Here is a 22,349-nt window from a genome sequence, read left to right as displayed (position 1 = left end):
GGCTCAGGTGGTCGGCCCCGCCCCGCCGGTCACAGAGCCGCGTCCGCGGGCAGAGCCGCGCAGGGCCGCGCAGACGCAACACTCGCGCGCTCGCGGCGGGCCGACTGCGCAGGCGCGCGGGGCGGGCCCTCCGAGTGCGCAGGCGCAGAGCCAGCTCGTCCGGGAGCCGTCGGTGGTCGCGGCGCGGAAACATGGCTGAGCAGGCGACCAAGTCGGTGCTGTTCGTGTGTTTGGGTGAGCGTCCGCAGGTGGCGGAGCAAGGGCGGGGGCGCCGGCCGGCCCCGAGCGTGGGCGCACTGCGGCGGACCCCGGCTGCAACTCCCCCAGGCTTGCACGGGACCCGAGGGGCCGGGCAGACCTGAGGGGCCGGGCAGACCCGAGCGGGCTCTGAGGGGCCGGGCAGACCCGACGGGGCCCTGAGGGACCGGGCAGACCCGAGCGGGCTCTGAGGGGCCGGGCAGACCCGACGGGGCCCTGAGGGACCGGGCAGACCTGAGCGGGCTCTGAGGGGCCGGGCAGACCCGAGCGGGCTCTGAGGGGCCGGGCAGACCCGAGCGGGCTCTGAGGGGCCGGGCAGACCCGAGCGGGCTCTGAGGGGCCGGGCAGACCCGAGCGGGCTCTGAGGGACCGGGCAGACCCGAGCGGGCTCTGAGGGGCCGGGCAGACCCGAGCGGGCTCTGAGGGGCCGGGCAGACCCGACGGGGCCCTGAGGGACCGGGCAGACCTGAGCGGGCTCTGAGGGACCGGGCAGACCCGAGCGGGCTCTGAGGGGCCGGGCAGACCCGAGCAGGGGTCTGACGGGCCGTGCCCGCCGCCAATGCGCCTCTCCCCGGCACGGCAGTGGAAAACGTCCAGGCCCGTGGCCGCCCGCACTCAGCCTAGACTTTCTCTTTCTCGGTGGAGCGTCCGCCGGTGTCGGGCGCGAGGTCTCCCCTCCACGCTGTAGGGACGAAGATCCGCGCGCCGTCTTCTAGTTCTGGGGGTGTTCGGGGACTCTGTCTCCTGTCAGCACCCGCGGGACCCTCCGATACTTGGAGCCGTGTCCAGGCGCTGCAGATGCTCTGAAGAGTCTGCAGCTCCTCTGGCCACTGCTTTGCAGTTCGCCCAGACTTGGGTGTTCACTCTTTGCCCAGCTCCTCTAGGTGGACTTGTTTTCCAAGTCTTTGGGAATGTCTTGCAGTGACCGCTGAGTTGGACACGTTTTGGGGAAGTCTCTGTGGCTTATTTTCTTTACAATTCAGCTACACACATGACTGTGGTACTCGGCATTCGCAAAATGGAGTTGAGAGTAAAGAGTCACCTTTTCAAGTGATAGCATTTGTTTTTAAGCTCGCCATTGAGGATTGGTTATCTGACAAAAAAATCCTCTTACATTAGAATTGATTATGTGGATATAGTGCACCATGGGGCTTTGATTTATCTTTGGCACAGTGTTTTGTTTTGCTACCACCAAATTACCAGGTGTTTACCCAGTGCTAGGATAGTGACTGTAGACCAGAAGCCTGTCGCTCGGGAAGTCACATTCTGTCATCAACCTTCACAGTTCTCACTCAGTCAGCCGATGTTGAATTAGGATGGACAGCAGGAAGGGGTGAGGGAGATGAGGGGAGGTTTTTAAATAGGGCTATCAGGAAGGCCTCACCCTCTGGTGACAGCTGATATTGGAGTAAAGACCTGAAAGAGGGGAGTGGCAAGCCCTGGGTCTTGGAGAAATGTCTTAGCCTAGAGGAGGTAGCCAGGGCCACAGTACTTGGGTGATGCTTGTGGCTTTCCCTAGAAACACTGGTCTGAGCCCTGAAGCCAACAACTTGTAGACCATTTGAAAAGCTGTCCTGGTGTTCTGTGGTACCCTCTCAATGTACAACAGAATGAGTGGATGAGCTAGTTGTGGGACATGCATCCACAGAGGTTCTGATATGAGCAGGCAAGGGTTTTTGGGGGGTTTTCGTGAAGATTGGCGAAGAGTGGGTCAGGACAGCATGTGGCAGCATGACTGTGCTTCAGCAACACTATAGCTGTAGACAAGCTGCGTTTGGATTCTCTGCAGGCTTCTCTTATATTAGATGTTAGCGTCTTTCTTAGCAGTTAAGTAGTGACTCTAGTGGCTTCATTGTGAACCCTGCTTTAGTGCCAAAGGAGTGCAGGTCTCTGAGCAGAAGCGGGAAGAAACTAAAGCAAGCATGCAAAACAGCATCCACCTGTCCTGTTGAGTTAAAAAGCTAGCATTGAAGACAGAGCTGGGAGTTGTGAGATTCTGGAGAGATCTGAATCCCCATAGCTCACCAGACTGAAGCACAGCGAAGCATGGGTAAGACCAGTGGCAGGAAGGAGTTAAAAACTCCTTATGTCACAGGAGTATTTGCTTTTGTATTTTTTTGCAAGATAGAGACCAGATAGGGGATGTGTAGTTAATCCATAGCCAGCAGGCTGGAGGTGATAACATGTCAGTGGTGTCTGGCTGCCTTTTTCTTGTGATAAATTGGTATTTATTGATGCTTTCTTTGTACCATCTTCTGAAATGGAGCTTGGTGTTGACAAACAGCATTAAGACAGACACAGACCCACAGATCCTAATGAAATGGAAGTTTCATTTCATTATCCTTGAGTTTCAGGTGTTGTCTGCCTGGGTGGGAGGACATGGACTTGATGCTTAACAGAATGAAATTTTGTTGTAAAACAATCTGAAGGTAACATTTTTTAAGCTTTTAGAATTTTTACATAGGTGAGATCTGAAGTTTCACATATGTGTTCCATTTTTAAACAACACTTTAATTTGATGGTATCAACTTTTGAAATTCATAAGGCAAGTTGTAAACAAGTGAAATTCTTGTTGACCTTAGAGGTGGTGTGATTTCTAATCTTTGTAATCGTAAACTTATTTTTTTCATATTTATATATGCCATCTTGCTATAAATAAAGTTATTGGGGAACCTTTTGGATGAATTTTAAAGCATATTTAAGTTCAAGTTTAGTCTTGTTTTATGAAACTGAACAGTTATTTTACAGTTAGTTATAATTCTCAACTGGGGAAATCTTCACTATAGACCTCATGTAAGCCCTAAGCTGCTGAGGAGCACCTGAGAGGAAGAGGGCAATACTGATAGTGAACTGGAAGGTTCCACCACCACACTACTACTAAAACATGAAGAAACAACGAAAATCCCCACCAGAAGGAGAAGATGATGAAAAGGATCCAGGCATTACCCACAAATATGATCTCTCCAATAAAGAATTCAGAGGTGAAATATTGAAGATGTTTAATGAACTCAAAGAAATGGTTCAACAGACATCAGGAAATTAAAGGAGGATGTGAAAGAAACAATGGAACGGATACTGAGAAAATACAGGAAGAAATGAGAGCAGAAATAAAAAAGCTACAAAATGAAGTGTCTCGAATTAAGGATTCTGTAAATGAAATTTAAAAACTCAGTGCCCTCGATAGTAGAATGGCCACAGCCAAAGACAGAATCAGTGAGCTTGTGAAGATGAGCTGCAGGAAGCTTACAGGTAACAACAAGCAATGAAAAAAGACCTCAAAATAGCTCGCTCTTAGGCGAATCAGAGACTTAGGGCATGATTTCAAGAGGAACAGCATTAGAATCATCAGAGTACCAGAAGGACAAGGAGATAACCCCACTGAAAAAGCCACAGTTAAAAATATCATTGCTGGAAAGTTCCCAGAGCTGGAGAATGCAGGCATCCAGATCCAAGGAGCCCAAAAGAGACCCTAGTAAAAAGACTCCAAGACATATAGTCAGAATGATGAATGTCACAGATAGAGACACAATACTGCAAGCAGCAAGGTCAAAGAAGTAAATCATATACAAAGGAGCACCCCTTAGATTTACAGCAGACCTATCAGAGGAAACCCTCCAAGCCTGAAGACAATAGTGGGATATAGTGAAAAAATTCAATGAAATGAAAGCCTCACCAAGAATACTTTATCCGACTGAACTCTCACTCAAACTTGAAGGAACGATACACTATTTCATGGATAAACAACAGCTCAGGAACTTCATAGACTCAAAACCAAACTTAAAAGGAGGACTAAAGGAGTTACTGTAAGACAAGAAAAAACCCTACAAGCGCAACAAACCCCTACAGAAATATGGCACAAAACCCATGACAATAATCTCCCTCAATGTCAGTGGCCTAAATGTACTAATTAAGAGACACAGAGTGGCAAAATGGCTTTGGAAACTAAACCAAACTTTCTGCTGCCTGTTTTCTGTTTTCAACAAAAAACACATCTGAACAGTCAGAGCAAACACTCAAAGTCAAAAGAAAACAATCCTGCAAGCAAACAACCCCCTCAAAAAAGCTGGGATGGCCATACTAATATCTGGCAACATAGATTTTAGGTTAAAAAAGATTAGAAGGGACAGTGAAGGCCAATTTTTTTTACTAGTCAAGGGATATGTACAACAGGAAGAAATCACACTCCTAAACATGTACATACCTAAACATGTAATGAGGCACCACCTAAATACTTAAAACAACTGCTAACAGATTTTAACAAGGACATTGCTAACAACACAATAGTAGTTGGAGACTTCAACACTGCCCTATCACCTCTAGGGAGATCTACAAGATTAAAACTCAGCAAGGAAACACTGGCTTTGAAGGAAGAGATAGAAGAGAGAATGCTAATAGATCTATATAGGGCTTTGCATCCCAAAAAGAAAGAATACACTTTTTTTTTTTCCAGTGCACACTGAACATTTTCCAAAATAGACCAGTTGCTGGGTCACAAAACATACCTCAATAGAATCAGAAAGATAGAAATTGTATCAACTACTTTTGCAGACTACAATGTACTGAAGATAGAAGTCAACCATCTACAAACTGCTGGTGGGAATGTCGAATGGCTCAGCCCTTTTGGAAAATAGTATGGACGCTTCTCAAAAAATTAGAAATTGAGCTCCCATTTGACCCAGCAGTACCACTTCTGGGAATGTATCGCGGAGATGCAAAAAAAAGTATAGTAGAAATGACATCTGCATTTACATATTCATTGCAGCACTGTTTACAATAGGCAGAATCTGGAAAAAACCTGAGTGCCCAAGAACAGATGACTAGTTAAAGAAACTGGTACATCTACACAATGGAATGCTATGCAGCTGTTAGAAAAGATGAAGTCATGAAATTTGCATATAAGTAGAGTAACATGGAAAGTACTGTGTTAGGTGAAATGAGCCAGAAAGAGAGGGACAGGAATATTGCACTCATTTGTGGAACGTAAAGTAACAGAATGGGAGACTAACACCCAAGAACAGAAGAGATAAGTGCCAGGAGGATTACTTCACAGCTTAGAAGCCAGCCTTGAATGCTGGGGGAAAAGGCAGCTCAGATAGAGAAGGAACCACCAAATAAAGGGTGCCAGGAGGGCCCACTCGGGATGGGAGAGGCAGGCTGAAAGTAGACTATAGACTGAACATGGTGGCCACTTAATACCTCTACTGCAAACCACAACACCCAAAAGGAGAGAGAGAGCAAAAGGGAATGCCCTGCCACAGAGGAGGGGTGGGGGTGGTGGGCAGGATGCAGAGACCATTGGTGGTGGAAAATGGGCACTGGTAGAGGGATGGGTACTCGATCATTGTATGACTGAGACGCAAGCACGAAAGTTTGTAAGTCTGTAATGGTACCCCCACAGTGATTCACTAATAAAAAATTTTTTAAAAGGTGAAGCCAGATATGTCTCTGGGTTATATGAGTGCATATGAATCATCCTCTAGAATAAGGGATCTAAGAAGAAATTACTGTTAGCGGGTTGTTTTCACCCAAACTCAACTTCTAAAAGTCAGTATGTCTCACTTGAAAATTCTATTACCCTTGAAGTCATATTGCACTTGAAGGTGAGACTGCAAGAGTGAGGAAGTAATTAGAGGTCGGTCATATAATTCACTGAGATATAACTGACATAGATTGTGTCTTGGCTGTGAGGCTAGAGCCCACATCTCATCATTTATGTGAATTCAAAACCTGAGTAACACCCATCCGTAGGCCTAGTGTTTCTCTTCTGAGTGGCCAGAGCTACACTGCAGCTCAGACCCTAACACTGAACTGGTGACCGAGGGTTACTGGATGTAGCCCTCAGAATCCCTGAGCACTGTTTTAGGAGACCCCCAAAATAAAATGTTTTTCACTTAGAGTGAGACCTCCAGATACTCAGTATTCTGTTAGTAACTGTGCTCACAGCGCTGTATATTGTGGTTTTTTTTTTTTTAAAGATTCCACACATATGTGAGATAAGATAGTATTTGTCTTTTTCGTGTACGTTTGTCTTGTGGGTTTTTTTTTTTTATGGGGTGGGTTTTTTTTCCTGTTTGGGGGTCAGACCTGGCAATGCTAAGGGCTGACTCCTGGCTTTGTGCTCAGGAATTACTCCTGGCAGGCTTAGGGAACCGTATGGGGCACCCGGTATCAAACCCTAGTCAGCCTTGGGCAAGTGTCTTCCCCACTGTTCTATCACTGTGCATCTTTTGCTGCTTTACTTCACTCTGTGTAATTGTCTCAGAAATTGTTTCATGTATCTGCTGAGACTCTTTGTGTATATAGTTATGCCTTTTTTTTATCGTCTCATGCATTCTTGAGAAATACATCCTTAGCACTTTCCTAATTGTGCAAAAATCATGGCATGTACTTCCCTGAACTTAGTTACACACACTGTTGATTGTTATTTCTGCCTTCCAGGTACAAGAGTGAGTGATTTTCCCTTTCACCAGTCTGTGGAAGGGTGAAACTCACTGTTAGAGTACCTGTTTTTTTAGGTCCTGTGTGTGTGTGTGTGTGTGTGTGTGTGTGTGTGTGTGTGTACACGAATGTATTATTGAAGGGAACTAACTTATCCAGCTGTCACATTGGATGCTTCACCTCTTGACTATTGTGAATAATCCTGCTTTGGATAGAGAGATGGGGCATGCGGATCTGTGCTTTCACATGCTGTTGTTAAGATAGCTGGAGTATCATGGCTGGTTTATGTGTAGTCCTGTGTTTAATTGTGGGGACCTGTATCTGTGTAAGCCACTACTGTCTGTGCCTACCCACAGTGCACAGATTCTCCATTCTCATCCTCACCTTTAATAATAGCTGTGGGGGCTGGGGGGGGCTCCCTTGTGGTTTTCATTTGTATTTCTTTATGTGTGATGTACTTGAAAACATACATTTTTTAATTCTAGTTTTTTGTATTTCTTTTAAAAATAGGCTAATTAAAATCCATTTTCGTGTATGATTTCTAGATCATAGGTCACAACCTGGAAGCAATGATTGGTTTATCATTTTTCTGCTGTCTTTGTCATCTGTGCTTTGAGTCCTTGGACAGTGGTGTCAAACCTCCAGGCTGCCAGGTTTTCATCTTCTGCCTGCCTGGTGGGCCCATGGCCACTGGTGTGTGGGATCTGGGAGTCCCAGTGTGGTAAAGCCAGGACCTGCTCTTTTAGCTCATCTGAAGCTCCTTTTCTACCTTCCCTTCTTTTAAGGTAATATTTGTCGATCACCCATTGCAGAAGCAGTTTTCAGAAAACTTGCTACCGATCAAAATGTTTTAGATAAAGTAAGTACTCTTCACTATGTTAAAGAGAGCAACCTGAATGTTTTGGGGGGGGGGGGGGCAGGGGAAGGAAACTGTGAAAAAAAATTTTTTTCCCTGCAGTGGAGAATAGACAGTGCAGCGACCTCCACATATGAAATAGGAAATCCTCCTGATTATCGGGGGCAGAATTGCATGAAGAAGCATGACGTGCCCATGAATCACATTGCCCGACAGGTACCGTACTTGAACTTGAAGGTGAATGTGTGTTTTATGTTGCAGTGGGTCATTGACAGCTGCGCTGTTTCTGACTGGAACGTGGGCCGGTCCCCAGACTCAAGAGCTGTGAGCTGCCTGAGAGATCATGGCATTAACACAGCCCATAAAGCAAGACAGGTAGACGAGACCTTGCTGAATTTCTAATATATGGATTCCCGCTTGAAAAATTACATGAATGTACTACTCACCACAGCTCTCCTTTCCATCTCCCGGCGGGTTCTATAGTTCTGGAAGACTTGCATGATCTTGGAACTCACTTAATTAAGTGCATGTGTGATTATGTAATTTGTAATGGAGAGAACCCCAGCTAAAACCTGAAGGCCCAAGTTTAGTCCTTTTGTCTGTGTGTTAGACTCTTAAGCCATAGTGACTAATCTGCTTATATTGTACATTTGCTCTTAAGAAAGTAAAGTTATGTAATATATACAAACCATGTTTTTGGCTGTGAAGTGCCATAGAAGGCTAGAGTCCTGTGGATCCTGGAGATGGCCTCTTCATGCCAGCCATCCTGCCTGGACGGCTAGACTTCAAGCCTGGCCCAGTGGAGTGTCCAGATGAGGAGGGTGTGTTGGATCTGCTGGAAGCCGATAACTGCATGTCAGAAACTTGGACTTGAAGTTCTAACTGAAGCAGACAGCTGGAATTTGGGTGCCTTATTGGGCCATGGATTCTTATGGATTCTTATGCAACCATGGGGAAAGAGGGTCTCGGTAGAAAGAAAGATCAGGGTCCATGGCAGACATGTAGGTTCCACCCACTTCAGCCACTCAGCCCCTCGCCCTCCTTATCACAGGAACAACTTCCAAAGAAACTGGCTTTGGGGCTGGGATGTTGCTCAGTGGTAGACCACTTGGTATTGCCTGTGTCAGACTGTGGGTTCAACCACCAGTACTGGGGGCAAGTATTGGCTTCATTTCTGATAGAAAATGCTTTCTATATTCTTCAGGAAGTTAGTTTTTCTTACTATGATTATTTTATGAAGAGTTTATTGTGTCCTTTAAATTTTGGCTAAAATTTTTTGTCTTTTTTTATGGGGGGGGGTCACACCCGGCGATGCACAGGGGTTATTCCTGGCTCATGCACTCAGGAATTACTCCTGGCAGTGCTCAGGGGACCATATGGGATGCTGGGATTCAACCTGGGTCGGCCGCATGAAATGCAAATGCCCTACCCGCAGTGCTATTGCTCCAGCCCCAGTTTTTCGTCTTTTATATCCAACTTAATGATACCGTATCCAGAGATGGGCTTTGGAACTTTAGATACCAAATGTTTTGAGACTCAGTTGTTAGATACATTGCCCATTGTAAGTCTGGGTGGCAGTGTGAGAACTGTATTTTAGTATTAGTACTTGAATCAGAAGTTCTTTTAAGACTGAATAAAGATTCTTAAGTCCTCGTTATAAAAAGTTTATCTTTGCTAACTTTTCCAGATCTTCACCATGCAGTAATTTATGATTCTGGTTTTCTTTGCTTTAATTCCTTACTAGGGTAAAGGATGGCTGGGCAGCAGCCGAACTGAGGTTTGATATTTTAATAAGAATAACAAGAGTTATGAGTCAGAAAGTTTACAAAACAGAATTGCCATGGAAGTATTTTTATAACAGTAATGATATCAGAGTTTAGTGGTGCTTGCATTATTTTTGGTGTTTACTCTTAGGTTCACAAACTACTAATTTCTGGATGTTCCTTGACTGTTAATTTATTTAAATTAAATCACCATGACCCTCAGGTGAAATTTTTTATTTGGACAGGAACAACCTTTTTTATATCATAAGAGTAGGTACAAGTGAACAATTTTAGGTAATATGCCTTAAAAATACCAAAGCTAGGTGCATACGTTGCCCAAGCCCTTGTGCTGCCTGTACCCATATGTTCCTGCTGAGAGAGAGAGAAGCTTGCTCAAGAGAGCAAGAGAGAATGTGCACTTCTTCAGAATGCAAAGGAGTGCCCTTATACACATCTCAGCATTAGATGTGAAAGTATAAAAGTTAACATCTCAGGAGTGGAGATTCAGGCAACACATGTGCTAAGGCACCAACATCATATGTATGTCAGGGTTAGACACATCCAGCTTCATGTGTGTTATGGTTGGACAAACCTGCAGCATCAAATGGGTCGAGGTCAGACACACACCCAGCATCACATGCCAGAATTGGACACACATGTTTCAGTCTCAGCCACATACCCAGTATCACATACATATCCAGGGTTGGACACCTCCCCAGCATCACACATCTGTGCCAGCGTGCTTCTGCCTCAAAGCCAGCTGAACCATTTCCTTCTTTCAATGTTTCCAAAACTTGTAGATATTGATAGGTCTAAGGGCTTATGTTTCTGCTGTTTGTGGAATCACTTTTCAGGGAGCTCAGTTTTCAGCAAGGAGCGAGAGATGCTTCCAGAGTTCATTCCTAGATGTTTCATCAGTTTCGAAAATTGTGGTTTGTCATTTTTGAATATTTTTCTTACTTTTTCCTAATGTGTAATCAGTATGTATTTTTACTATAAATTTCTTAGGGTTCTCTCCATTTTCTTTTTTTTTTTTTTTTTGAGATAACCATTTCTCTGATACTGTCAAGTAGTGGATAGGCCACTGTTGAATATTTGTTTATTCTGTTGTTTACTTTTTATTTTTTTGTTTTCTAGTGACATTCTACATCTTACCTATTGTCTGTTTTTCTCTTTTCTTCTGTTTGATATCTTGCTATTCCTGATAGTTTGTAGTTAATTGCTGCCCATGATACAGAAAACACTGTGTCTTTCACTCCCAGAGGCCTCAGGGCACTTGCATTGTAGAGTCAGGATTGGGACCTCTCCTTGGTGGCCTGTGGCAAGCTAGAGAGATGTGGGCAGGGCTGCCTCAGGAGTCCTGCTGCCCTATCCTTCCCAGAGTAGTTTCAGAATGTGGCAGCCTCTTTGGGAAGAAGCCGTGTGGGGCTGTTTCACAGCTCCTGCTAACCCCAGTCCCTGATTCTGCAGCTTTTGAAATGCTCAGAGCAGGTACTTCAGCCATGTTGACCCTGGAGCCTAGATCTACTGTCATCTTGTTGTATTGGAGGTGTAGCAGCCCCCAGGACTCTGCCCACTAGGGAAAGGATCCTGTATGCCCCATCTGAAGTCAGAGTATCCCAGTACTGCTAACTGCCTTTTGGGGACCAGTGCTTCGTAGTCTCGAGTTCCCGAGTGTGGCTAAGGAGCCTCAGGATCCATGAGATAGACTCACATGCTTGAAAGCGCCATTCAAAAAGTGTGGAAGTGGACTTGTTGAGTTCATTGAAACATTGTCATAGTCCATTCTGCAAGTAACCATCACAGACTTCAGTTGGGGCATAGTTTCAAAGATTGTCTGGTTCTGTGCAACCAATATTTTTATATCCTTTAGGGGTCTATGCCAGAGCAGGGTATGGAAATGGTCTTGCCCCCAACTGAAGGTCACCCAGCCAAGCTCAGCTGCCGGTGGCTGGACAGTGTGCCCAGGGAGTTGCTGGAAGCTGCAGGGTCTTTGTGGTGGTGACAGGATCTGAGGATCCCAGGGCATCTCCCAGCTGGCTGTGCCAAACTACCCACCCCCACTCCACCCACAGTGCCTGATTTAGTCTGTGTGTATCACTGGGACCAAGTGTGCAGTGTACTTACAGAATGAAGAACAAGTCGGGGTGAGTGGAATGAGGTGCATGATGGTATGGCCCACTCACTGGGAAGAGACCAGGGTGAGGGCTAGAGACTTGGCTTCTCCTTCTGCTTCTGGTTAGCTAAAGAACTTTAGAGCATAAAACTGTACCGTACAATTTTGGAAAAGAAGTTGACTGTTGTAAAAGAATGAGGAACAGATTCAAATAGCAGTGTTTCTTAAGCACTGCTTGGTATCCCCAAGACTTGGTGGGTATAAAAATCAATGCTGTGTTTTTGACTTTAGATTACCAAAGAAGATTTTGCCACATTCGACTACATATTATGTATGGATGAAAGCAATCTGAGGTAATTACATTTTTGAATAGTTTTTCTGGTCATATCTTAATTCATAGTAATAGGCCATTCATCATGACCTTTGTATTTTCTCCAAGTTGTAATATTGTTGTCACAGTATAATTACTTAGCATAGTAAGAAGTCATTGGGACAGTGGCTGAGAATTGTCCTGTTGGTGTGTTTACAAACACGCCCTCAGGGAAGCACATTGGGCAGGTTTCATTCAAGGGCACCAGCTGGGGACAGGCTCACCTACACAAGGCAGAGCTATGCTGGGCAGGAGTGTGTCTTTGCTGGTTCGTGGCCAGCGTGATGCATTTTTCACCTCGGTGTATATTATCCTCCCTTCCCCAAAAATAAAGTTTTCGGTTAATTTATTAATTATGTTAGCTAATGAACAAAACATTTGAACAGCCTTAGATAGGACTGGCCAGCTTCCACTCTAATAGGCTGTCAGGCAGACGGGCAGTTGGAGAACCTGCTGTTTGTGTAAGAAGATCGAGGATCTCTAGGTATCTGATTATCTCCTAAATCAGGTCACTTGTGCTAGACTTTGATAGGAACATTTCATAAATCCAAGCAGATGTCCCTGTTTAACTTGAAATCCTAGATCAGAAAACTAAGTTCATGTTTCACCTTTTCAGAGATTTGAATAGAAAAAGTAATCAAGTTAAAAATTGCAAAGCTAAAATTGAGCTGCTTGGAAGCTATGACCCACAAAAGCAGACCATCATTGAAGACCCCTATTATGTAAGTACACTTCTCCATTCCCTTTGCTCTCCTGGGGGGTTGCCTTCATACTTCCTTATAGAGGGGCATAGCTAGGCTCTCAGTGCTGTAGATACTGTTGTGTTTATCTCCTTCTCCCTGTCCTTCCAGGGCAATGAGTCTGACTTTGAGACCGTCTACCAGCAGTGTCTGAGATGCTGCCAAGCCTTCCTGGAGAAGGCTGGCTGACCTGCAGCGCAGAGACCAGCCCCATGACCTCCACATCTCCCATCCACGTGCTCAAGACTAGGAGCATTCGTCCCGTGAGCCACAGTGTGTCTGCAGTTCTCTCATCTTAAACAATAATTATAGGCAGAAACCAGCTGATGCACTTGGAAGAAGAATAAACATGTTTGATTCCATTTTGGGGTACATTGAGTGTTCTTAGGCTGCTTAAAACATCTCATTGTGTTGGATGTGACAAAGCAGTAGACTAACAGAGCAAAGTGAAGTAGGCTGCACTCTCACTACGTTCAGGCTGGAGGAAGAGTGGCAGCCAGCCCTGCACCCTGAGTCCTGCAGGAGAGTGGGACAGGTCCCTGAGCACCCTCCCACTCCTGGCCTGGTCCATTTATCCTCTCAGTACTCCTGGCTGTCTCGAGTCAAACCACTTTGCCCCGAAAATTTTCACCTGGAAGGTGAATTTGCAGGTGTTGCCTTTTCTTAGGGTCACTTTGAGGCACTTACCTGCCTGCATGTGCACATATAACTCAATTGTCAAATACAGATTGGTGGGAGAAAATACCAGGGGTCTTAACAGAATTCTTAAATATTGGTATGATGATTGTATTCTTTTATCTGTGCTTCACTATCAGGCAAATCTAGGGAACTTCTGTGCACTTTGAGATAACCAATCTAAAATTCATCTAGCCATGTAAAAAGGTGCTCTTAAATTGAGAAATCTTCAAAATTAAAACCAAGAAGTCAGTCTGGTGCCTTCCTGCTGGCTCTGTTGATGAGTGTGGGATAGCAGCTGACACTGCCTGTATCATCCTTCCCAGATGACCTCGGGTGGTGTCAAAATGCACCAGTCGCATCTGTTTAGAGAAATGGCTCCAGGACCTGCTGTCAGTCAGAGGCGGTCCCTGCTCCTCGGGCCCCTGTGTTCAATTAGAGGCAGTCCCTACTCTACAGGCCCCTGCAGTTGGTCAGAGGCAGTCCCTGCTGCAGGCCCCTGCAGCTGGTCAATGGTGGTCCCTGCTTTAGGCCCCTACTGTCACTGAGAGTTGGTCCCTGCTCCTTGGGCCCCTGCCTTTGGTCAGAGATGGTCTCTGCTCCTCAGGCCCTTGCAGCAAGGCCAGCTTCTCGCTGCTCAGAGATGCCTAGTGTTAACTAGCAGAGCTGGCGCATACCTGCCCGTCCCCGGAGCTGAAGTACGGAATAACGGCTGCCTGCCCTGTTGTCTGTTCTGAGCATTTGATGGCCTGGAGGCCAAGCAGGGCAGCTTCTACCACCCGCCAGGGTCACTGTGCTAATGGGGACTCACAGATGATGAGACTCCTACCTGAAAACTCTGCCAGGTGGGAATTTGATAGTGGTATCCCAAGTAATAGGGCAGTGTCCTTATGGGTCTTCTTTCTTGTAAAAAAATATTAGGTGGGGTGGTTGTTGGCATGCCTGGTGATTCTCAGGGCTTATTCCTGGCAGCTTGGGGAACCTTGCATTGCCATGGATTGAACCAGAGTGTCCACATTTAAGGCGAGAGCCTTCCCCCTGTGCTTTCCCAGCCCCTTCGACACAAAAGCGCACTGCTATAACAGAGACTACTTGTCCTTATAAATTGGATCCAATCAGATTTCTCCAAAATGTATCAACCAGTAAAAATCTGAGACTGCTTAAAAGTGCTGAGGGTCCCCTTTGCTCAGGGTTTCCATGAAGAGTCATGCAAGAAGTACATGTACGAGCTAAATATTTGGAATGCTACTAAATCAAGTTCTGTGGTAAGGAATTAGGTTTTTAATGTAGAGAGCCCTCCTTTTAAAAAAAAACAAAACCGTTTTACAGTTATACTTCTTTGCCCTCCCATTTTCTTTATTCCTCTGATAATGTTGATGACCTTTCCTTCACAGATGTATAAATGATTAATTCCAGCAATAATGTTAGGAAGTTAGGAGTGACTTTGAAGACTTCTGTTTTAGATTTTTTGAATTGTTTTGAAGGGGGCCACATCTGGTAATGCTCAGGGCTTACTCCTGGCTTTGCTCAGGGATCACTGCTGATGGGTCTCAAAGAATGAGATGTGCCAGGGAGCAAGCGCTGGTTGGCCACAAGGCAAGCACTCTCTCCAAACCATTGAATACTTCTTTATGACCAACACTTCATTTAGTTTTTTTCTAGTGTTTATTTACAGTATCTACATATTGCACAGTTATCGATAGTATTTTACATTTGTTACACAAAGGGAAAGGAGCTAAGCCTGGCTGTGGTCCGAGACTTAGACTCTAGCATCTCTAAACACCACCAAAGGGCTGGTTTTTCATGCAATTCCAAATAATATTGTGGAAATTTAATTGTAAAGTAATAAAAATAGTAAACCATACCATATGCTCTATGAAAATATAGTTTGACTTTGCTTAAGTTTCTAAAGAAATCCTCAAGATTTTCCTGACGAGGACCACGAGCGCTGCCCGGGTCATGGTGCAGAACAGTGTCTTTGTCAAGTACACTGACTGAACTCATCCACAAACTGTCAGCAGCACTCCACACTCAGTCAGGGAATTTCGAGGAGCATGTCTGCAAAAATAAATCTCTTGTTCATCCGGGGCACGTCCGTGGAGGCAGCAGGCACCTCCCTTTGGGTTCCAAGGCACTTTTCAAGGTCAAGGTGGGAGCAGCTCCGTGCTGTGCTGCTGCTGGGATGGGCAAGGACTGCACTCCGCCACCACTGCGGCATCTGCTCGTCAGGGCCTACATGGGGAGTTCTGTGTCGTCAGTGTGCAGAGTAAAGAGGCTCAGTGTGCATGAGTGTCTCCGTGTCCCAAAATAGATGACACGCTATTACTGTGAGAAATCATCACTTGGGTTCTATAGTCACTGTCTGCTGAAGGAGCAAATGTTCTGATGAATGGAAGTGATCTAAACGGTGGTTTGCTTTGCTGTGTCTGACTGACACTACCTTAAGTTTGTGCCGACCCTGGGAAACAGCTGACTGGCCTCCTATCTCAGTGTTCACAAAACAAAAGCAGACAGCCTTCTAATGCTCTATATGGCATACCTGAACTACTGACATACTATTTATTTTCAAAATCATGAACGTACATTAAGTTGTGCTAGCAACTTGCTTCTTGAAACTGCCCATGGACAGTTCTAAGCACAGACCACCAGGCAGTGAGGGGATGCGGAAGAGTGGGGGCCGTTCACTACTGAGCTTCCAGAGGAGGCAGAGGTTGGCTCCCAGGCCCGGCATGGTGAGGGGCATCCAGTCTGCTGCTCCGGCTCAGTCCTGGTCAGTCCTTAGAGGAGCAAGCATCTTGGGAAGCTTACACTGCGTAAGGAAGGCCTGTCAGCAGAAGAAGCCCCTAGAAGGATTGCCTCGATAGTCTCACTGAGGTGCTAAAATTCAACCTCAGAGCAAACTTGGACCCCAATCCCCACACCTGTGTATCACTGGTCATGAGTTTGTTATGAGTCTTAAACTTGTGGAACTGTAAAATTTGATAAGTGCTATGAAATCAAGCATCACCCCTTTCTTGGGCAGAAAAAGTACAGTACTATATCGGTGGCCTATATTTGTCAAGCACGGTGGCCGTTTGGGCATAGACTGACATGGGATGCAGTAATTCTGTCCCCCAGTGAGGCTGGAAGGCTCATAGTGTGTCTTCTCAGATGCAGGACCCCTTGTTCTCTGCCCACTGGGCAGGCTGGGGGTGCTGAGCTGAGAGGCAAAGCCCACCCAGGATATTGTGGGCAGGGAGGGCCGCCTGCTCTCAGCTGCTCCCCCAACTCTGTGGGGTACTTGTGGAACAGTCTGTGAGCAAGAATGGGGTGCAGCAGCTGTCACACGGATAGAGCAGGGGGCTTGTTCTCCAAGGATCAGCTTTCCCTAGAAGGAAACATCTGACTAAAATAGTGTGCTCATCTCTCCCAGCATAACACCTTGGGAGACTTAGCAGCATCGTTTGTTGCTTTAAAAATAAAGCGTCTTCTCTGGGTGCCACGTGGGCAGGGGAAGAGCAACGCAGGATTCCAGCGAGATAAGCTGGCAGCAGCTCTTGGCACTGGCTTCAAGACCAGCGTTTCATTTCCTCCAGATAGAGTGCCTTCAAGCTCCAGGAAGCATGTCTCCAACCCTAGGTTGAACACTCTGCCCTGAACTCAGGACATTTGTAAGCCCCTCCCCTTCGAGTGTCCTGTGTGGGATGATCCCCAGGAGACAAAGGAAAGGAGCCACGGGAAGGGCCGTGTCAGCGGCCCAGGGGTTCTGGGGAGCTGACAGGTGCCAGGGCCAGGAGGGCTGTTCTAGGTGTGGGGGTGACATTTACCTAATAGTGTTTGGCTCATGAAAAATTCAACCATAAAGGCAAAGGATGATATGTGTGTCTGTGCCAGGAAATCAGACCCTGTCAGTGAATCCCCCCTACCCAGACCTCCACAGCGTGGCAGGTGCTGGGCTGTTTCCCAGGTGAGCACAGAGCTTATGGCTCCAACCCATGCTCCTGTATTCTTCTACCACAGCTATCTGAGGTGACTGGGCTGCATCTTTGGCACATTTGATGTGACCAGCAGTGATTCCACATGCCAGCGCACGCCTGTGCTGGGACATCAGCCATGTGCACATCAGAACACACAGAAGCCTTGTTGGGATGGGCTCAGGGAGAGACCAAAATGTGCTGGCCAGCCCTCAAGTGGGCTTGTTCAGATGAGCACACGTCCTCTCATGGAGCACTGAGAATGGTCCACACTGCTGCCTGCACCAGCACACACCCTCGGGGCTGCTCACAGCACACATCCACAGGCTGCCTCTAAGACCAGTGTTTGGAGCTATTTCTAGAAGGCAGCCAACCTTACTCTAAAGAAAGGGTGTTCTAAGCCCACCCTGCCCCCACTCACCTCATCCCTCCATGCACATGGGGCTGACAGCCAGCCGGGTCAGGAGCCGAGCACACCTCTTGTAGTCTGCAGTGGAAACAGAGCAGCTAAGTCAGCAGCACTCTGCACAAGGGTATCAAGTGCTAGAGCCAGAGCTGCTCAGTTCCTTGCTCCGAAGGCCCTCAACCACTACGGGGGTTGGGGGCAGGGCCGGAACATCACTGGCCCAGACAGCAACTGCTAGGGCCCCTCGGCCTTGTGGGGCTGCTGGGCCCTGCTGGCCGCCTCAGCCTTGCGTTCCTGCAGACCATCTTCCTAACCCTGCTTCTCACGGAGCTGCCACTTGAGTTAATCATAACACACAGCTTTCTGCATGAAAATGCTTAAAAAAGTGGGTCAAAAGTCAAGAAGCAGAGAAGCCTGGTTGGATTAGAGAGGGAGCTGGGAGCCCTCTGGGCTGAACCAGCGCGGGACTGTTTCCCTTGCTCTCTTACACAATCTGCTGTTCCAGTGGGTGCTGTCTCCCGAGAGGAGAAGCCAGGATGACCATAAAGGGCAGCTCTCCTCAGCAGGAAGTCCATGCAAAGCTGCGGCCACATATAAATGCCTAAAATCCACACCTGAAGAGTGGCAACTACTTCACCACAGAGGTTTCTGCTCTGGGGAAACTGAACATCCTGAGAGAAACGTGCATGGGGAGTGAGGGGCCACCCACTCCCCAAGGACCCAGGGGCTGGCTTCTGTGGACTTTACTCCCGGGCAGCACTATAACACAGCACACGTGGGTACAGAAGGCCCTGAGAGCTAGTGAGCACCTTGATGTATGACCAATCAGACACACTCCCAGCCTCAAGGGGCATCTGCCAGCCTTAGGGGCAGGTTTTGTCCTGCAAGTGCAGGCGGAACTTAAATGTCTGTAGTATAAGGAGAGTGCAGGACCCGCACTCCACATTCTTGAGCTAGGAGTGCCGTGGAACCCCGGTGAGGGGGTGGCCTGTGGGTCTGATCATCTAATGCGGCACAGGCAAGGGCCAGCTTTTCATGGAACCTCTCATGAATAACATCAGTCACTTCTCATGAGCACCAGTGACTTCTCATGAAAGGGCAGTGGCAGGAAAGGCCCTGGGACCCACTTGCACATTAAGCATTAAGCATTATTATAAGACAAAACCTAAGGTAAGAACCTGTGGACCTTTGCACAGTGAAGATGAGAAAATTCTTGGGGTGGGGGGTTGGGGGCAGGCTCAGGGAAGGGGCAGAGAGGGCATGGGCCCAGAGCTGAGCTTGCAGAAGTAGGCGCACCAGGCCTATGCTCACCTGCTCTAGCCTGTTTGGTGAAGCATTTCTCTTCCAGGGCCTCTGCTGGGCTGCGGTGGCCTGGCAGAGTCCACGGACAGGGACCCCCCCATCATTGAATGACAGCTGCGACTCAGGAGAACAGTTGCCTACACAGACAAAACCCTGGGTTTCCACAGAAAGTGGCTCCTCCCTGGGGGGTGGGTGGATGTGCTGGCTCAGTGAGGGTCTCCAAAGTTGGAGCTAATGAAAGTTTTAGTCCTACCAAGAAGTGGGGGGGTTTTCTGGGCCCTAGTATACCCTCACTCTGGTTAAAATGTCACAATGAGTCATTTTTAGGAAGTTAAGATACATTTCAACATGAATAAGCACCACAAAGTTAGGCTGAGACCCAGGCTGAGAAGAAACTTTGCACTTCTGAATTAGTAATGAAGACAACCAGAAAAGCAGAATTTTTAAATAGCAGTAGCATTCTTGGGTTATAGCTGCGGATGTAAACAAAGCTGAGCACCAACGCCATCCTCAGACCAGTGCCACGGCAGTGTCTAGCTGCTCGACTGCCAGAGCTGAGTCAATCAAATGCGGGGCTCAGGAATGGAGGCCCAGCCCCCGAAGAGCTCGTTCATTGCACAGTTCCCTAAGTCACCCTCAGTTTGGCCTTTGCAACTGCAGAATTTGCTCATCTTCCTCAGTGCTCTTGGGGCCCAGCCCTCAGTCCACAGCTCGCAGGAACAGTGCATGCAAAGAGCAGGAGAAAGGTGTCTGGGTTGGGGGATTAGAGGAACAGGGACGCCCACGACCAGATCAGGCACTTACATGCTGGGATGGTGCAGTCTCGGGTGTTGTGGTAGAGTCTGTGAAAGTGTTTGCTGCACTTGGGGCTGAAGTACAGAGGGCCTGGAACATGGGGAGAAACACCGTAAGGCCCAGGAAGGGCACAGGAAAGGCAACCCAGAAGCAGAAAAAACTCACCAGTAAGATGCTTTAAAAACTTGTCCTTCATCCTCAGATCACGAGGAACAATTTCTGTTGGAGTGAAATAAATTAATTACCCTTCTGCCAGAAAGAAATGTTTTTATATGTCTATTTAGGTGAATCTCAAAGTAAGTTATCAGGAAGTCGGCCTAACAGTATAGTACTAAATAAAACAGCGCCCCCCCCCCACCCTTACTGTATATACTTGCAACCGGGTTATACTCTGCCTCAACATCAGCATCTCAAAGCTCCAGTCTCAGCTTCCACCAGCAGAGAAATGACCAGAGCCTGCAGAACGAGGACAGGGCCATGGGTGGGGACGGGGTGCTGCAATGTGTGAGTGTGAACGTGTGTGTGCATATATGAATGTGTGAGTGAACATGTGTGTGAGAATGTGGGTGCATGCATGTGTATATGTGCATAATTGTGTGCACACGAGTGCGGGTGTGCATAGCACATGAGTGGGTGGAAGTGAGCACGTGACTAACATGAACAGTGTGTGAGTGTATGAATGTATGAGTGTGTGCAACACGTATGCATGTGCCTCTTGGCATGTGAGCCAGTGTGTCTATGAGTGCACGAGTGTGTGCGTGTGTGTGTGTTCTGTGAGGGGAAGGAGAAAGTGCACACTTCCAGTGAACTTCCACTTTTGAGGGGCTGGGAAATCAAATTCACCATCTCTCAAAAGTTTAAGAAGGAAAACCTGATCTTCCAACAAGAACAATCACTCGGGAACTTTTCTTATGGAGATCTTAACAGGAAAAGATTGAATGCCTTCAGAGGCTCGGGTGCAAAGGCTGGTGGAAACGAACGGAAATACTCACTAGCCCGATCTTTACCACAAAGTAAAATTCTTAGGGAAGGAGCTTGCGTGCCAGCCCCACCGACCGGGGACCGCACCCGCCGGTGGCTGCCGCGTGCGCCCCCGACGCCCCCCGGACCGCACGTCCGGCTGCTGCCAGCGCCCGCGGCGCTGTCCTCCTGCTCGCCGTTGCGGGGCGCCGCCCTGGGAGCTCGCCCCCGTCTGGGTCTCGGGCGCAGCGGCTTTGCGGAAAACGGCTCCGTTTCCAGCACAACGGGCGGCGCTTCTGGCGATCCCCGGGACCCGGCCGGGCGGGACCTGCCAGGCGCCGCTCCCCGGCTTTGTGCGGCTTGAAAAGCCGCGTCGCCTCGGACCCAAGGAGGGCTGTGCTGCGAAACACACGTCCCCGCAGAGACCGCTCCACCCGCGGGCGCTCGCGGGGGTCACTCACCCACTCGCTGCTCCTCGGGGGGCCCCGCCGGGTCCCCCAGCTCCCGCGCGCCGAGCAGCTGCAGCCGCTTGGGCTCCCCGGAGTGGTGGCGCTTGAGCTCCTGGATGATCTCCACGATGAGCCGCAGCAGCGTCTGCCGGTCGGCAGCCGCGCGGGGCTCGGCGACCCCCGGGCCGGGCCGCGCCGCCCCCAGCACGAGCAGCAGCGCCAGCAGGAGCGGCCGCGCGGGTCCGCGCATCGTGCGCTCGAGAGCGGTGCCCGGCGCCCGGGCTGGACGGCGGGGCAGCGCGGGCGGGAGCGCTGTCGAGCCCGCGGCCGCCCCGACCGCCCGGCCCCGCGCTCAAGTTTCCCGCGGCGCCGGGTCCTGCGCCCGCCGCGCCCGAGCCTGCGCGCGCGCCGCTACTCCATGGAGCGCACGGCCGCGGGGACGCTGCGCCGAGCGGGGTGCGAGCCGCACCGGCCCCGCGCGGCCCCCGCCGCCTCTTAAGCCCTCGCGCGCCGACGTCAGGCCGCCCCCCGGGGCCGCCGCCCCCGCGCGCCCGCCCCGTCCCGCGCCGCCCGTGCCGGGAACTCGGCGTCTCCGCGCCGGGGTCCGCGGGGCGCACGGGCGCACCTGGGCCGCCCGGCCCGGTTCCGGCCCTGCGGCCGCGGCGGGCGTCCGGAGGGGCGGACAGTTCTCGCCTCCCGGGTTTTCTTGTAAGACGTGTCCGCCGCGGCCGCGCACTTTCCCACTCGGGCGCTTTCTGGGCAGGAGCTGGACGCGCTCCAGGCGCGGAGAAGGGGCGAGGGTGCGCGCGGGGCCGCGGGCGCGGGAACCGGTACAGCCGGGAGCCTGAGCTCCCCATTAGCGGGGAACCGCAGGCCTCCCCTCTGACCCCTGCGCCTCTGCCCAGTCCCCGTGCCCCCCCCCCCGGCCGTGTGTGTGTGTGTGTGTGTGTGTGTGTGTGTGTGTGTGTGTCTCTGTTTCTCTCTGTGTGTCTCTGTCTCTGTCTCTCTGTATGTGTCTCTGTCTCTCTCTGTGTCTCTGTCTCTGTGTGTGTCTATGTGTGTGTCTCTGTGTGTGTGTCTGTCTGTCTGTCTGTCTCTGTTTCTCTCTGTGTGTGTCTCTGTCTCTGTCTCTCTGTATGTGTCTCTGTCTCTCTCTGTGTGTGTCTATGTGTGTGTGTGTGTCCCAAGGCTGGGTCTCCATCTCTGTCTCTCTCTCTCTCTCTGTCTCTGTCTCTGCCTCTGTGTCCACCACAGCCGAGTGTCTGTCT

The 22,349-nt window shown here is 49.0% G+C and overlaps 2 protein-coding genes across 6 annotated transcripts; one reads left to right on the top strand and one right to left on the bottom strand.

Moving 5' to 3' along the window:
• The first annotated feature begins 84 nt into the window (after positions 1 to 84).
• On the top strand, positions 85 to 12,903 carry ACP1 (acid phosphatase 1). 3 transcript variants are annotated; one of them, XM_055120499.1, is made up of 6 exons: positions 85 to 234; positions 7,482 to 7,555; positions 7,814 to 7,927; positions 11,723 to 11,784; positions 12,418 to 12,523; positions 12,653 to 12,903. In XM_055120499.1, exons 1-6 carry the CDS (start codon positions 192 to 194, stop codon positions 12,728 to 12,730), a joined length of 477 nt encoding a protein of 158 aa, XP_054976474.1. In that variant the 5' UTR covers positions 85 to 191; the 3' UTR covers positions 12,731 to 12,903. The 3 variants fall into 3 exon arrangements, with proteins under 3 accessions (XP_054976474.1, XP_054976472.1, XP_054976471.1); XM_055120497.1 differs by lacking the exon at positions 7,814 to 7,927 and adding an exon at positions 7,655 to 7,768; XM_055120496.1 differs by lacking the exon at positions 7,814 to 7,927 and adding an exon at positions 7,655 to 7,789.
• ALKAL2 (ALK and LTK ligand 2) lies at positions 7,939 to 21,511 on the bottom strand. Of its 3 annotated transcripts, none has more exons than XM_055120501.1 (5): positions 21,094 to 21,511; positions 19,838 to 19,891; positions 19,682 to 19,762; positions 17,591 to 17,656; positions 7,939 to 8,387 (listed from the first exon to the last, which is right to left on the bottom strand). In XM_055120501.1, the coding sequence occupies exons 1-4, from the start codon at positions 21,329 to 21,331 to the stop codon at positions 17,592 to 17,594; spliced, it is 438 nt and encodes a 145-aa protein (XP_054976476.1). In that variant the 5' UTR covers positions 21,332 to 21,511; the 3' UTR covers positions 7,939 to 8,387; position 17,591. The 3 variants fall into 3 exon arrangements, with proteins under 3 accessions (XP_054976476.1, XP_054976475.1, XP_004616131.2); XM_055120500.1 differs by lacking the exon at positions 7,939 to 8,387 and adding an exon at positions 13,040 to 15,993; XM_004616074.2 differs by lacking the exon at positions 7,939 to 8,387 and adding an exon at positions 13,040 to 15,448.
• Between the last annotated feature and the right edge of the window lie 838 nt (positions 21,512 to 22,349).

Source organism: Sorex araneus, chromosome X (assembly GCF_027595985.1).
Source record: "Sorex araneus isolate mSorAra2 chromosome X, mSorAra2.pri, whole genome shotgun sequence".
Taxonomy (NCBI): Eukaryota; Metazoa; Chordata; class Mammalia; order Eulipotyphla; family Soricidae; genus Sorex; species Sorex araneus.
Note: the sequence above shows the minus strand (reverse complement) of the source record. Positions and strands in the feature narration are given on the sequence as shown.